The following is a 17,325-nucleotide window of genomic DNA, read 5'->3' on the forward strand; positions in this document are numbered from 1 at the left end:
ATACAAAAAGTTACAGAATTTATCAAAATTCTTTTGAAGTTTAATCCTGTAGAAAATTCCAAACAAATGTAATCACTTTCCCTTCATAGACAGTCTCTTTTATATGTTGTTGTTTGTGTGACATTATGCCTATGAGATTTTGCGTGTGCGTTTAGTATTATTCTCACTTTTGAAGTCCAAATACTTCACCAGGCAGGTTTCATTAAGATTGGTTTCCTTTCATTAATTTTTTGATACTCCATGGACCCCTTTTAAGCAGAAGATTCAAATCTTCAACTCAGAGGGTGTTTCTCCTCTTCTCCTTTGATTACTCCTTCTGCACCATTTGAATTAGTTTCTTTTTAAAGAACAGCAAGAACTCATGGTGTGGTTTTCCCACTCTGCTTTTATTTGTCATCACATTTCATTCCTTAGTTTCTTCTCTTTTGCCTTTTTTCTGCAGTACTGATTATCTTTTTACTATTTCTGAAACATTATTTTTCTCATAATGCATTTTTATATCTTTAAATCCTGCCTATCATTTAGTCCTGTATTTCCTTCTATCTCAGTATCTGTTATTTCATACATATTACTTTTTCAATATTTACCTAGAATAGAGCTTTTTAAAATTTGTTTTCTAGAAAAATAGTTTGCAAAACAGTGCCTTCCCCCCAACTTTAATTCTCCTTTTAATTTTATGTCATAGATCTTTTATTATTAAAATGTAGTATTTCAGTTAATTGTCCTACAAGTTTTTATGGTGGATGTCTTTATGATTAATCCCCATTCTAAGTTTAAAGTGATAAACTGATGTGCCTAATGTCACACAGCTTGTAAACACCAAAACAGAGACTATCCCAGGTCAATCTGACCAGAGACTTTTACTTGTTATGGCTGCTCTCTACTGGCTCGAGAGCTGATTTAGATCCTGAGGCTACAGTTCAGGCTTCCAGATGAACAGTCTGGACGTCCAAGCCCATCCTCCCTTAGCTCTGAAACCTGGGCCTGAGTGAGCCCCACAGACCTTTCTAGGATCCCCTCCTCTGAAATGTTCTGTTCAGGCCCATTCATATAGCAAGGATGGTGGAAATTATCTTAGTCACTCAGGCTGCTAAAACAAAATACCATAGACTGGATGAATTAAAAACAACATAAATTTATTTATTACAGTTTTGGAAGCTAAAATTTGAAACAGAGTGCCAGCAAAATTGGGTTCTGATGCGGGCCCTGTTCCAAGCTGCTGATGGCTAACTTCCCATTGCGTCCTCACATGGTACAGAGCAGGGCAGAGCAAGGTCTCTGAAGACTTTTTTTTTTCCATTTTCAATCTTTATATCCTTTATCTCTTTTTCTTGTCTTAATGCACTGCTGAGAACCTTCAGTGTAACCTTAAATAGAAGTGGTAACAGTGGACATTCTAGTCTTGTTCCTGATTTCAAAGAAATTATTTAGTATTTCACCAGTAGTTAAAATGTTAGCTCTAGGGAGTTTGAAACTATCCACTTTCAAGTCAAGGAAGTTTCTTCTTCTTTTTTTTTTTCTATAGATATTTTTCTTTTTAAAAAAATCATGTTTATTCTATTACAGTTGTCTCAATTTTTCCCCTTTGCCTTTCTCCACCAATCCCACCCCTCCAGCCCCCCCGCTCCCACAGTCAATTCCCACACTGTTGTCCAAGTCCATGGGTCATTCATACATGTTCTTTGTCTAGTCCGTTCCCCTTCTTTCCACCATTGTCCTCCTTCCCCATCCCATCTGGTCACTTTCAATCTCCTCCATGTTTCCATGCCTGTGGTTTATTTTGTTTGTTAGTTTATTTTGTTGAATAGATTCCACTATAGGTGAGATCATATGGTATTCGTCTTTCACCGACTGTCTTATTTCACTTAGCATAATATTCTCCAGTTCCATCCATGTTGTCACAAAAGGTAGAAGTTCCTTCTTTCTTCCTTTTTTTAAAATGCAGATTGATTTTGTTTATTTATTTTTTTAAATGTCAAAATCAATTATAAAATATTTAAAAATTTAAATCCATTCTTAAGTCTCAGCAATTAAAACATGACACCAGCACAGAAATAATCAAGTAGATCAATGAAAAAAAATGAACATTCTAGAAACAAATGTATATGTCTTTCTAACAATGTAATAGATGATTAAATTGATATTTCAAATCAATGGGGAAACTAACAGTGGTCCATGCACCTTATTTGTTGAATAAGCCTATTCAACATAAAACAAATAAAACAAATATAGAGCCCTATTTCACACATTATAAGAAAAATATTCAGGTGAGTTAAGAATCAATATGTAAAATATAAGGAGTTTTAGGAGAAAATACAAAATAATATTTGTCTTACCCTGAAGTAAAATCTTCAAACACAGAGGCTATAAAGTAAAATAATGACAATATGACTATATTAAACATTTAAGACTGTACAGTAATATATACATATAAAAAAGTTAAAGGACACATAATAGAATAAGAAAATATTTGCAACACATCTAAAAAACAGTTAATAGTCTTTTTTTAGGGAAAAAATTTTAATCAAAAAATGGATAAAGAATACCAAAAAGTAATTTAAAGCTTTTTAAAAATAATAGAAATAGGCAAGAAATATACAAAAAACAGGTTTAGTTTCAACAAATAGTAAAGGAACAAAATAACAATCATTGTCACAGATTAATAATTATTAAACATATTGGTAATATCAAGAATTGGTGACTGTGAAAGTAATGGGGTATTCATAGACTTTTTTTCTTCATCTTCTTAAAGCAGTCACTTTAGCATGTCTTGGAATGCTGGTTTGGTGGAGGTGTATTCTTTTAGACAGCTTTTGTCTGGGAAACTCCTTATTTCACCTTCCATTTGAATTGAGAGCCTTGCTAGGAAGAGCAGTGTTGGTTGCAGGCCTTTGCTTTTCATTACTTGGAATATTTTTGCCATTCCCTTCTGGCTTATAGTGTTTTTGTTGAGAAGTCAGCTGCTAGTCATATCGGGGCTCTCTTGTATGTTACTACTTATTTATCCCTTGCTGCCTTTGGGATTCTCTGTTTGTCTTTGATAATTGCCTTTTAATGATGATGTGTCTTGTAGTGAGCCTCATTGGGTTCCTCTGGAGTGGGACCCTCTGTGTTTCCTGGACTTGTGTGACTTTTTCTCTCCTCCAATTAGGGAAGATTTCCATCATTACTCTTTCAAACAGGTTTTCTATCTCTTCTTCCTCTTTTTCTCTGTCTGGTGTCCCTATTAGATGGATATTTATTGCATTTCAGGTTGTCCTGCATTTCCCTAAATGCCTCTTCATTCTTTTTGAGTCTTTTTTCCATTTTCTTGCTCTTTCTGGGAGCCATTTTCTACCTTATCCTGCAGCTTGCTGATTTGATCCTCTGCTCCCTCTAGCGTGCTTTTGATTCCTTCTACTGTGTTCTTCAATTCAGAAATTGTCTTCTTCATTTCTTCTTGTCTTTTATTGATAGTTTATATGTCCTTTTTCATGCTGAGATAGTTTGCAGTAAGTTCCTCATAGTTTCCCTGTAGTTTTTTGTAATACTCTCTGAGCTCACTGAGCTCATTGAGCTTCCTTAGAACCGTTGTTTAGAACTCAGTATCTGATAGTTTGCTTGCCTCTATTTCATTTAGTTCTCTTTCTGGGGGTTCCTCCTTTCCCTACAACTGTGGGGTGTTTCTTTGTCTTCCCATTCTTGGTGAGACTCTTCTTTTTTGCTTCTGCTTATTATTGATCTGTCTTGATTTCCTGCCTTTCCTGTTGCGAACTTCTATGGTAAGAGACCGATATTTTTTCTTTCTGGAGCTTCCTCTGATGATGTCAGCTGTTGACCCTGTCTGACCTTAGGCAGTCTGTTTGAGACTTCCAGGAATCTAACTGTCTGTGGCTGTCTCCTTCAGTTTCTAATCTAGTCACTCTGCACTCAGCAGTCAGGCTTAGACACCATAGGGTGGGGCGGAGTCCCTCCTGGTGGCAGGGTTATTGTGTTCTCTCATGCTGTTACCACTCAGGGGAGTAGTCTGCCTGAGCCAGATGGCCCCTGCCATATAGGGGATGAGTCAGCACTGGGATCCCCCTGGCTATTTCTCAGTTCTCTCCCCAAAGCCTTCTTCCCCAGTCTCTCTTCAGGTGGCTCCAGCTCACTCTGCCCCTGCCTTTGCCAGAGCCCACAGTAAGTGGCTGCAAATAAAAATTTATGTTTTTTTTTTTCCCCTTTAAAATGCTCTTTGCATCTCCATATGCCAGTCTCTAGCAGAGAGCAACCCTATTGCTTTTTGAAGCTGGCTCTTATCTGTGTACTTTTTGGGCTCTGGTGCTGTAGTCTGGAGATCCCACTTATGGTTTAGACCTTGTTCTTCTCAGGGGAATCCAACTGGCCGTTTCAATATCTTTCTGGTGCTGCTGCCCTTGGGCACCCTGCCTGCCTTCTCAAATCTCTACTGTACTCCTTACCAGTTAGGTTGTGCTAAAGCTGATTCTTCTGTCTGTCTGAGGTTATAAGGCTCCTTTCTCATTATTGTTCCATTGCTTGTTCCAGGTGATTTCTCCACAATTTTGTTGTAATTCCAAATTGGTTTTGGGATTACAACAAACCATCTTGATTTTCCTGGAGCCTCTTATAAGGGCACTAATCCTACTCAGGAAGGCTATACCCACATGAGCTCATCTAATGATTATTACCTCCCAAACGCCTCACCTCCTAATACCATCACATTTTGAAGTAGGGTTTCGACATATGAATTTTGGGGTGTCACGAGTATTCAGTCTATAACAAGGATGGAATTGATAAATGAGTGAGTAAGGGAGTGAAGGGGGAGAGGGCCTATCACTAAGAATTTGGAGCAGAAAAGGAGACCTTTTCCTTCCCCAACTCTTCCCCAAGACTTAACAATTAAACTCTTTATCCCCTACCTAATGGATTAGGCCTATGTTTTGCCTCATTTTTCTCTCAAAGTTCTTTTAAGTTACTTATTTCTAGTCTCTTTTCCATATAAGAATTTAAATTAATTGCACTATTGGTTGTAAAATAGCAATGAGATTACATCAGTGAATATACTTGTCAACAAAAAGCTGATATACCAATGCAAACTGGCATTGATATTTTTATTATTATTGTTACTGAAAGAACATCCAGAGAATGGCTGTAAACTGATGGATGCTAACTAAACTTATTGTGGAAATTATTTTGATATACATATGTATATAGAATACCAAACCATTATGTCATAGTCCTTAGATTTCTATAATATTAGGTGTCAATTATAAATCAATAAAACTGAAAAAACAATTTGCCCATGTAAAACAACCACCTCAAATCAGTTTGCTCTTTGCTAGAGTCAAGAAGGATCAAAATCAAGGAGTTCTAGCAATCTATGCAAAGAGTGAAAATATTATTACCTGTTTTCCAACTTTCGTTAACTAGGTCCTTAGGCACTGTTTCTGAGAAAAGAGTTTAAAAGCAGACACTGGGTATCAGGAAAATATGTAGGCTTTGTGAGCAAGACAACAACTTTTAAACCTGGGCTACCTGGTGTATCTTATGAGCAGTTGGAGTCTTCTGCACTAATTTGTCTTTCAGACATGTACTAATTCTATTGTCATTCCTATTAGGGAAATAGAGCTTTAATATATTTATCAATGAGAACTGCTGAAGTTTGAAAGACATACCCTAAAAAAAATTCATTTATTAATCCAGATGGCTTGAGAAGAATCTTAGTCACAGTAACAACATCCAGGAACATCTGGTCTCATAAGCTCTGTTTATCATTTGCCAGACCTCACTAAAAGCTTTGTGATTTGTAGGTGGCCTTGTGTTTCTTATAGCATCCCAGATGTTTTTCCTGAAGTCAAGGACAACCACAGGAAATTTGACTAACATTATAATTTTTAATCATGAGTGAGTATACAATGCTTTTGACTTTCATTTCCTCTCAGAACCATCTCATATATTATCTTTTCATTCATTTTTAAAGTTTATTGAAATAATATCTCACTTTCACATCACACAGTTTTTACTACAGGAAATAAAATATAATTTTTTTGTTTTTGTTTTCTTCAGATCTAGCAGAGTTCCTGTGATATTTTAAATCCTTAATAAAATGTGAAATAAATGAATAAATGAATGAATAATTAATTAAAATTTTATTTCCTGTCATGAGCATGTTAATATTAAAAGAAGATACCCACCCTCACTCAGCCACCCAACATGCACACACAATTGTTTTTGTGACAAGATGGGATAAAGTAAATTATTTCAATAGAAATATTTAATATTTTTACACATTAACGCCCGATTAAGTGACCAGATGGATTATTTATAAACTCGTGATCAATACAAGTTATTAGAGATTGTCTTTGCTAGGATTACATGAAATAATGTCTTTAGTTGTGGAATTTATATGCATTTCCATGGTTTCCTTCTTAAATGTTCTAGTTACAGTGCCTGAGGCCCACTGAGACCTCCTGCAGTTTTGGGACTATGTGCTCTTTATGGAACAGGACTGTCTATTCATAACTGTCAAACCGCCAGCATGTTATCAACCCACATTTAAGACAAGCTGCACTTTTGTTAATGTGAGCTCTTGTGGGAAACACACTAGACTGTTTTTTTATGATTTTAAACTCAAGAGAAAAACTCAGGGATTTATTTTCAAAAACAATAATATCCTTTCTCCTCAAGAGATTTTTCTTGGTGTTGTTCAAGTAGGAACTGTTTTGGAAATGCTGACAGGACCTCAGCAAAGGCATCCAGCGGGAAACATAGAATATGTTTATTTATCTTGGAAACCACAAGAACATTGCAAAAGGCCAGAACCTGCCTTGTAAAATGTGTTGCTAATATGTACAGCATGATTGCTTAGTTTGAATAGACTTAAGTCATTTCGGCACTAATAAAGAAAGACAATCTATATTCCGGTATTTTCCAAATTTATGTCTACAACTCAACCCTCTCCCCTGAGCTCCAGACTCCTAGATCCACAAAACCTCCTTGATATGTCCATATGGAAATTGAATAGGCATCTCAAAAGGAACACATCTGAAATCAAACCGTTGATTTCCATCCCTTCCACCTCAACCTCCTCACCATCTTTCCCATCTCAAGTCAGTGAGTGACTTCATGCTCCCAGTGGTTCAGGCCAAAATTCTAGGAAGAAGAATCTCTGTCTTTATTGTTTCTCTTGTATACCCCATTCCATTTGCTCTCTTAGGCATCCTTGTCCTTACATCTTCAAAACACTTCCACACTGTGACCCCTTCTCACCACTTCTTCTGCTACTATCCAGGTCAAACCATTACCATTTTTGGCTCAATTATTGCAATAACGTCCTAAATATCCCTCCTGGGTCCTTTCCTGTCCCTCCACAGCCTATACAGTCAGAAGTATTGTGTTGCAGCCTCTCTAGGCTGGGCAGCTCCACTTGAGGCGCAGGTAGATGGTTGAAGATGCTTGGAGCCGTGGGGATGCTTGACATCCCTTTATTCGGGAGAGTTGCACAGGCTACAGTCCCATGTCCAGGGATATCACACAGGCCGCAAGCCCATGTCCAAGACTCCCCTCCTAGTCCAAGTACTCCCTGCCTTAAGTACTAGCCCCAAACAAAGCAGAATGCAGGCTAGAAAGTAAAGTAACATAGCATGAGCTGCCCATGTGAGCCTATTCAAGGCTAAGGGGCAGTTTATCGCACCCGGGCTCAAGGCCGTGAGACCCAGGCTCAAGGCTGTGACAACACTGCTTTATCAGACTCCTTCCAGGTTGTGAGAAGCTGCTCCCTCCAGGTACCCATGCATTCGGGTGAGGGAGCCAGACCGCCTCCACTTACACTACAAGTATTCTTTCACAGACAGTTGAATCAAGTCATTTCTCTGCTGAGAACTCTTCAATTGCTTCCTGTCATATTCAGAGGAAAAGGTAGTCTTAAAAAGGGCCTAAAAAGCCCTGCCAGATTTAGGTTCCCATTACCTCTCTGACCTCATGTCATATTTTGCCTCTCCTTTCTCACTTTACTCTGTTTACATTTTCCATCTCTACTGTTACTAGAATCTTCCTCACATCTTTCTAATTAGAGCTCCTTCTTTCTGTCTTGCTTCCTTCAGTCCTTAATATCTCTGCTCAAATGTCACTTATCTGAAGGTCTTTCTCTGACCATCCTCTGTAAAGTAGCAAGTCCAACCCTCCTATTTCCCAGACCTGCTTTACTTTCTTCCATTTTATTTGCCCTGCCTCAAAAGGCCTCCTCCCTGGTGGTGCCTGCTGTGTGAGCATGAGATACTGTTCATCGCTCTATCTCAGCCACTAGGAGAGTGACAAGCACACAGTAGGTCCCTAATAAATATGTATTGAAGAAACAAAATAATCTCTGCTAGCAGATATATCAAGCCTGAACAAGTTTAGATTATTTCGATATTTCAAGTATATTTTTAAATTGATTTCATGTCTCCATGCTTCCTCACTGAAACCTGGAAGCATTAATTAACGTAGTCCTTACGGTTCCTATTTCAATACAGTGTCTGGGCAGAAAGTCTCCTGATCATCAATGACTAACACATTGCTGGGAGTCATGTACTCAGGAGGCATCGCACCCAACCCTTTCCTAATTATCTTACGTTGGGGAAACAAATGGATTTTTTCTTACTTGAAAACTATTTAACTACATTTTAAGGTTATTTTACATTCTTGGATGTTTATGTCTCTATTTGATGTTACTAAGTTTAGTGTTTTCCCTCTGTTGAACTTTCTTTGTTTTCCACTGTTATTTATAATTTGTAGTGTGAAATTGACAGTCTGTTGCCAACCTGTGACTCAAAGTCACTGTGACAGATGGTTTGCTAGAATATGTAAACAGATCCTCTAAAAGAAATGATTTAGCAAAAAGTGTGGGAAGTAAAAATGAGCAGCAAAGACAAGAATGAAATGGCTGTAATATCAATTCAGCAACCTATAATACCTGTGCTGCAGGAGCTCGGAGTCTGAAAGGCAATAAAATCTTGTGAAGAGTTCCGTGTGCATTAAGGAGGAGACTTGGACCAGGTCTTCCTAGAACTTTGGATGACTGAGAAACTGCTGTATATAGCGTTTTTAGTTTACTTGAGGGAGTAGGTGTTTCTTTGTTTGCATGGAAGATAAGGAAATGAGATTCTGCAGCTACAATGAACTGTGGAATGAAGGAGTTCCTTGGAATAGTATTATATTATGGAAAAGGAGGAAGGAAAAAAGAAAACAGTCACATCTCAGTAAAATGAGTGAACCAGAAGGAAGGAGGAGGCCCACATTATGCCTGAGTTATGTGATGAGGATGACATAACAATTTTCATTGCCAGATCAAGGTCACTGAAGAGGAATGCATTGAAAGAACATAAACATTGTGTTCTGGAAAATGTGGGTCACTTGAATACGGTACAATGGCTGTCTTTAAGGCAGAACGGATTGCAACCTAATTAAACATGAATGTATGTAGGGGGTTTACCCAATTGCAAAGGGTCAGAGGCAAATTCACATTTTCCAACCTCTTATGCAAACTACACACAAAGTGTTAATAAAAATAAGAACAAAAATAAGTAACTTTTTATAATAATAAAAAGCATTAATGGTTGAATTGTGTCCCTCCAAAAGATAAGGTGCAGATCCGATCCCTAGTACCTGTGAATGGGACTTTATTTGGAAATAGGGTCTTTGCAGAAGATCAATTAAGATGAGGTCATACTGAATCGCGGTGTGGGGAGGGGTCCAAATCCAATTTAATGAGGGTCCTTATAAGAAGAGGAGAATAGATACAGACACTCAAGACAAGAAGAGAGAAGGCCATGTGAAGACAGAGACCGGGAGTAGAGTGATGATGCAACAAACCAAGGATACCTGGAGCTACCTGAAGCCAGAAGCAGCAAGGAAGGCTTTTCCCCTAGAGATTTCAGAGGGAGTATAGCTCTGCCAACACCTTTCTTTCGAACTTTCTCTCTCTAGAACTGTGAGAGAATAAATTTCTGTCATTTTAAGACCCCCAGTTTGTGGTACTTTGTTATAGTAGCCCTAGGAAACTAACACAGTGGTGGCTTCTCACAGGGACCCACCGGTGTGAGACAAGAGACAGACATGGTACAATCGATAACGAGAGGACTCTATTGGTTTGTTCCTCAGAGTCTGAAACTAGGAGTAGCAACATTCCTGGGAGCTTGTTTGAAAAATCTTAGACCCCAATGTAGACTTAAGGACCGAATATCCCTTGAGATTATTGTAGCTCTAAATATGCAGCCTGGGGAGTAACAGCAAGAGCACCAACATATTTGAGGCTTTCCTGTGTGCTGGGCTTTGACTGAAGAATTACACCGTATGTTAATTTGCTTAATTCACACACCAACCTATAAGAGGTGAACTATTTTTCCTATTTTTCAGACAGGGAAATAAGTCCCAGAAAGGATAAGTAACTTTCTGAAGTCATGCAAATAGCAAATGTTGAAATCCAGGAAATGAACCGCGTGTATCTTTATTCCAAAGGAAAGTTATAAAGCTACGTGGGCACTTCAGACAGGGGTGCTGAAAGGTCAGGCCTCTCTCTCCTGCTGCTCCTGAAACATGAGAAATAGCTTTGCTGCCGGAAAAGGTGTATTGCAGGATATGTCTTGCAGATAAAAGTCCAAAATGGTCTGCCCATTCTTCTATCTCCACCCTTACCTCCCACGGTTATAAATTAAGCAGCATGGTAATTGCAGGCTTTTCCCCTACAAGAGGAAAAGTACAATTTGGAGGAGGTAGGACTAGAGAAGAGAGTGCCAGATTCAAGGTGCAGCCTGATAAAAAAAATCTAGTGATGGCATAGATCTTGAACTTCTGAAGCTTCTAATAGATACTTCTTTTTCTCTATGAGGGTGGGATATTTTGAGATTGTAAGAGACAACAAAAAGAAAGACATTTTCTCCTTTTTACTGAACATTCTAGGAAATTGATACTTTGTGACTCAGCAATAGTGTGGAAAGAGGAAAAAGGGTGGCTTCCCGAATGCTGTCCTTAGCTCTGCGTGTATCATATCTAATTGTAAACCACTGCCTCTGCTTCAGAAGAAGGTAAAGGAGGGTGAGGGGGGAGTATACCCTCTTTTCTGCCAGAATCAGAGAAGACTTGCTAAGATATTCCTCTGAGCCTTTGAGCTTACTCTCTGTCTTGAGTAGCTGCTTTCCCTAAATCTTCCTGTTGAACTCTTATGTATTCATCAAACCCACCTCAACTATTACCTCCTCAGTGAAGCCTTCTCTATCTCTCTGTGCTTATTCTTCTACCCTTGGCAGAAATGATCACTCTTCCTCTGGGGCTCTGCTGTAATTTATATCTATTTCTATGATAAAATTTAGCCTTCCATATTTCTATTATTTGGTTACATGATTGTGTCCTTTATTAAATTATGATCACTCTAAAGTCATTATTATATCCCTAGTGTGTTGGCACATGCCTAGTAAATATTTTTGCATGAATAGAAATCTACTCTGGGTCATGGAAGTCATATTTAAACTCATTGGGAGTATTTAGAATAGGATATCAATTAGTTATATATGACTATTAATTTTTAAATTCATTGAAATTAAATAAAATTTAAAATTAGGTTCTTTAGTTCTATCACATTTCCAGGGTTCCATAGACAGGTGTGGCTAGGGGATACTGTACTGAATAGAGTTGATGTAGAACATTTTTAAAATTAAACATTGATGTTATAGAATATTCTCTATTTGTTGTGAACAAATTCATCATTTTTGAAATATAAGAGCACTAATTCTGACTGGTAGGATTACCCATTATTCTATAGCCCTGCACAATATTTCAAAGACAAAACTCTGTTGTAAGTCACAAATACATTTTTTTCCCTAAAGTAGCAAAAGACAATACATTCAAGTAATTAAAACTTTGTTTTCCTTACTTACAAGCTGCATGTCTATGGGAAAAGCACTTGGCCTCTCTGGGACTCCATTTACTCATCTGTGGAAAGGATATGAAATAACCACACATAATCCAGAGGGCCAGGTAAGTATTAAAGGAGATCCTGTATATACAGTTAAGACTTAGTTTTCAATGAAAGGACAGTTATTATCTTTATGGCACCTGAATTTCAAGACCCTAACCTGTGAGTACAATGCTGCAGAGCTGCTGAGAACCATGAATAGATTCCCTTTAGTGTTTAGTGCTGCGACCTCTGGTTTTAATAATGCTATGAATTGTATAAACTATTGCAAAAGAAAAGGCCGAGCATAACTGGATCACTACACATCAGGGTTGTAATGCTGACTCTGTATTTCCCATATATCTCAATTTTATCACCTGTAAAATGGGGATAGTATATTCTCACGGGATTTTTGTGATAAATAAATACATGGTCCGAAAGAGCCTAGCAAAGCAGCTGGCAATTCGTATGCACTGAATAAACTCCAGAAACAAATATCTGTTGTTGTTTTCATTTTTCTACTAGGAGTTATCTCATGTCTAGTTTTTTTAATGAATAAGTGAATGCTAAATCAACAAATTGATCCCAGTTACTGCCTGATATAGACTATGAATAAATACAACCAACATGATCATTTCATGGAAGTCCAGCCAAATTAAGCAGTTCATACAAAAATTTATACATTTCAAGCAGCAACCAATAAAAGTAAAATATGACTTTAAATGCAACAGCTTAGAGCTGTATACTTCAATTTTCATGATTCTCATAATTATCCAAACATTATTTTTGTTTTCTGCCAAATTTATGTAGAATACCTAACTGACTGCCTCATAATATTGACAAAGTAAGTTTTCTGTTTTCACTGTGATTTTTAACATGACATATTGATTTAAATTAGTAAACTCTTTTAATCAAAAACATTATAAAAATAGCCTCGTGTTTAATAATGGTAAATCAGATTCAGCTATCATCTGTTGAAGTTTCACCATATATGTGTGTGTATATACATATACACATATACATATATGTGTATATTCTATACACATAGGCTTTTTCGCACTGATCAAAGGTGCTGATATCAGCAAAAAAGTCTAAAATGATCATGGTTCAGAAAAAGTGCCTGTGGTATCTCTGGCACTTTATGAATGTAAACATGTGAATGTAATGTTTATCTGAGGTTTGTGGATTTTGTTCAATAATTGTAATCAGAGTGCCTGGGCTAATTATTTTCCACGTGCCTTGACCAGATGCATTTTCCTGTCCTCTTTGCCCTGATCTGGGAGAAGACTTCATCTGTCTGTCTTCCTTGATGGTTGTCTTTCCTAAGGTTTGAACAGTGACTGAGAGGCTCGGTATTAGGAGAGAAAAGTAGATGACCTACTTTAGTACTTCAGCTCTGGCAGAAGCTGTATTCCTCCAGGAACATGGCTCCCTGGGCACGAAAGTACTCCATAGTTGTCCTCTCGCTTGGCTCCAGAGACTCAATTTCTTCCCCCACATTCAGCCATATGGTGGGAATGGCTTGAGACCATTGCCAGTCTCTAGGTGTCTCACCATCCCCTGTTTGATGCAATAAACTCTGTGTTCGCCCTGTCACAGTCCCTTCATTAAATTATCTTCATGTGAATTCTCTGGGGTAAATTCTGTTTTCTACCAGACCCTGCCTTGTACAAAGGAAAAACAAAAAGCTCTGTTGCAGGTATTTAGCAGGTATTTAACTCCAGGAAAGTTATTTCTACTAACTTCAGTTTAGTTTTCTATAAAATGGGAGTAACAGTATTTACTCATTGACTCTAAAGAGTTGTGAAGTTGGTATATAAAAATCAGAACATCTCATGACTTCTCCTGGAAAATGTGCTCACATCCTTTTGTGTTCTGAATGGGATAAACTATGGGGTGAGATATTTACTTTGCGAACACAAGAGAAGCAAGTCTGAGAATGAAGGAAGGCAGAGCTGAAAGAACTGTAGAGGAACTCGGCTACAACTCCACCAAACTGCACCTAAAGGCTCACCTAATAGAAGGACTATTTTGTATTTACCTTTGTAGTTTAAATCAGATTGGATTTGGTTGCCTGTATTTACAACCATAAAACATTCAACATGGTAGAAGAAACAGTTTTCACATGTTTACTTATTAGACACTGATGCCACACATATACTTTTCGATAGATGTTTAAAATAATCCCATTCCCCAGACTTGTTGAAGGGTCTGTTGCTGTTTCTAAATCTTGAAGAAAACAGTCTGAAATTGAAGGAAGGTTTAACTAAGTGCATTAAATATCTAATACATCTTATAATGATAGAAATGTTCAGGTAAGCATCCTAATTATACTCATGATAGTTTTAAAGCTGATTTAGAGCTTAGTGACTATAAAGTATCAGTTTTCTAGACCATCAGAAAAAGTCAGTTTTGTGCTTTACCAGCTTAACATTGAATACAGGTAATGTAAGTTACAATACACAAATGTGAAAGGACAGGGACAGAAGAAATATCTAAGAACTTGAAACAATGTGCTGTTTCTATCGAGAAAGCAATGTCTACTCTTTTCAGAAAATTAAGTTTAGGAAAGATTTACAATTATACTTCTATACAATATTACTTTTTAATGTGAACTTGTGAATTTATTTTTTTCAAAATAATGACAGTAAAAATTTTACATAGCCTATTTGAATTTACATATTCAAATAAGGCTTTTCCAGTAATAGTGGGGATTAATACAGAGCTAGAATTTGACTTTTGATTTTAAGTCACTAACCATCCTATGAGTTACAGAAGATTGATACTTTTTAAATTTGACTCCGTTGAAAATTAAAAAAGAAAAGCTTTACTAAATTTTGGACATACGTATTTTCTCCAAATTTTGTATTTAGTGAAATAAGAATATCTGCGACAGCTCAGTTAACATCAACAGAAAGCTTCAAAAAAGAATTCAGGCAAAATATTTCTTTTATTGTAGGCAATTATTTAAACTGCATATTTGGCTTTATGCATAACGTCATGTGGGAAAAACATCCACATTGCAGTTAAGATTTCAGTATTTAGCTTTCATTTTCTTTTTTTCTGAGCAATGACATTAATGAGATTTTGCCATTATAAAAATGGGGCTTTCTTGGGCGTTACTTGTAGTTTCCAAGCTGAATGGCAGAGCGCACATAGACGCATCGGAAGGTAGATGGCTGAATCTCCCAGTACTGAACTGGGTTGCTGAAAAGGCTCACTCCTGAATAAGAAGCCTTTTTGGTGTTATATCCAGGTGGGCAGAAGTCATTAGATCCAACTGCAGAGATATTGTTGTTATGAAGGTAGACAACCTGTAACATGAAATAATGGAGAATAATTATTTCCCTCTGAATATACTGAAGCCCCTCCTTTAAATACTTTATTCTTTTTCAGTGGTTTCATTCTTCAGTTTAAATACTGAAATACTTCTCAAACCAAACTTTTGATTTCTCATTTCCTTTTAAAACTCTTTTCCTTTCCTTAGTCTCCTCATTTTGGTGTACAGCATCACAATCTTTTCAGATCCTCAAGCTAAAAACATTGTCATTATCTTTGCTCCTTCCTTTCTTTTATACTCTCTGCCCAACCATCAGCAAATCCTGCCAGCTCAAACTTCAAAATACGCATATAATCCAGCGCTTATCCCCACGTCTACTCCCAAAGCCTTCTCCAAAGCCGCCATTATCTTCTGGATTACTGAAGTTGCACTGATTTTTCTTCTTGCTTCTTCTTTTGCCTTCCTCCAGTCTGTTCTTTCTTTATTTTCTTTTTTAGTTCACAAAACAAGTGTTTTAAAAATTAAGCCAAGCTATAACTTCTTTGTCTCAATATTCCAGTGGCTCCCCATGTCATGTAGAATAAAACCCAAAATTCTCATATTGGCCTCCATATCGTACATGATCTGACATCCCTCTGCTCGGACCTCATCTCCACTTACTGTTCAATCCAGCCACCCTGGCCTTCTTGCTTCTCCTCTAACATGCAAAGCATGGTTCCTCATCAGGCTGGCATGTACTGTTTCTTCCACCTGGAGTGATCTCCTCCAAGATGTCTACCAGGCTTACTGCCTCATATAATTCATTTATTCTTAGCAAAGATGTTTCCCCAACCATCTCATTCTGCCATTCTGTGTCCCAAATACACTTATTTTCTCTTCTTTATAGCAATTATCACTATATAGCATATTTTATATTTATTTATGTTTGTCTCTTTTCTTCCTCTAGATTAAAAGTTCCATTAGGAGAAAAATCTCTTCCTGTTTTATTCATGACTGTATCTCTAGTGTATACTAAAACAGAATAGGTGTTCAATAAATATGTTGAAAGAATAAATGAATGGATTCATAGTTATTTCATAAATTGTGTGTACATGGAATATTATATTTTCAGAGCAAAGACAAATAATAGAACTTTCAATAAAGTTATATAAAATGGGAAAGTAATATACAATTAAGAAAAAGAGGGTATACAGTATTGCAATAAAAATCAACACAAACTGTAAGAAATACCTAAGTGGCACAGCACTTTTATTAAATTTTTTTTAAAAATGTATTTTCTGTTGTAAATTATACTCTATAAATATGTTATAGTTCATCAGACTTTATTTATTCTGAAACATATTTATGATTACATTTAAGATAATAGTAATTTGCTCACGGATTTCCAAAGGGAAAGTAAATAGACTTAGAAAAAGGACTTTAGAAATGAGTTTTTAACTTCCATTTTGTACATGTGAATTCTGAAGATCAATAAATTACTCGATGATTCAACCATACAATTGAGACTAAAATATAATGATATGTAAGGCAACAATTTCTGAAGCAAGCTGTAAAATCCATGAGTTGTTCCTTTAAAATAATTGACTTAAAATACTGTTCCACCTATCAGAACACTCACACTCACTTGTTCTTTAAGAAAGGGATTATAAAGAGAACAGTAGATGCCATACAGAAACAGGAACAAGGGATATTAAAACTAAAGCAACAATTGTGAATATTCTTTTTTTACAATTCTCCAAGTTCTGCACATTTCTTGTGGTCATTTACCATTCTTTATTTCCTAGTAGTAATTAGCAAGAAAGGGGAGAGGTATCTGATGAGAATTTATGACTGATATTGAAGGTGAAAGAAGAAAATATTAAGACATAGAGCAAGTATTAGTCTATGTAAAAAGAAATTAGATTCCCAACTCATTCTATGAAGTCAATATTTTCTAATATTAAAGCAAGACAAAAATCATCATGAGAAAACCATAATCAAATATCTCATATGAATATAGGCAAAAACTTTAACAAACTGTAAGAAAACTGTATCTCACATGTAAAAAATTATACATAAAGACTGAGCACAATTTATCTCAGAAATATAAATAGGTGTAATTGATTATCCAACACCCTCTTAAGATAGGAAACAAGGC

At 36.6% G+C, this 17,325-nt stretch overlaps 1 protein-coding gene across 3 annotated transcripts in view; it reads right to left on the minus strand.

Annotated features, from left to right (window-relative positions):
* Positions 1-14,510: 14,510 nt before the first annotated feature.
* Positions 14,511-17,325, minus strand: part of DCN (decorin) — a 41,082-nt gene continuing 38,267 nt past the window's right edge. For all 3 annotated transcript variants that reach the window (XM_054580195.1, XM_054580193.1, XM_054580192.1), the window contains exon 8: positions 14,511-15,222. In XM_054580195.1, the coding sequence (XP_054436170.1) occupies positions 15,028-15,222 (195 nt within the window). In that variant the 3' untranslated portion in view covers positions 14,511-15,027. The remainder of the gene's footprint in view (positions 15,223-17,325) is intronic.

The sequence above is a fragment of the Pteronotus mesoamericanus genome, unplaced genomic scaffold (assembly GCF_021234165.1).
Source record: "Pteronotus mesoamericanus isolate MK-2021 breed Mesoamerican mustached bat unplaced genomic scaffold, CSHL_Meso_final contig_56, whole genome shotgun sequence".
NCBI lineage: Eukaryota > Metazoa > Chordata > Mammalia > Chiroptera > Mormoopidae > Pteronotus > Pteronotus mesoamericanus.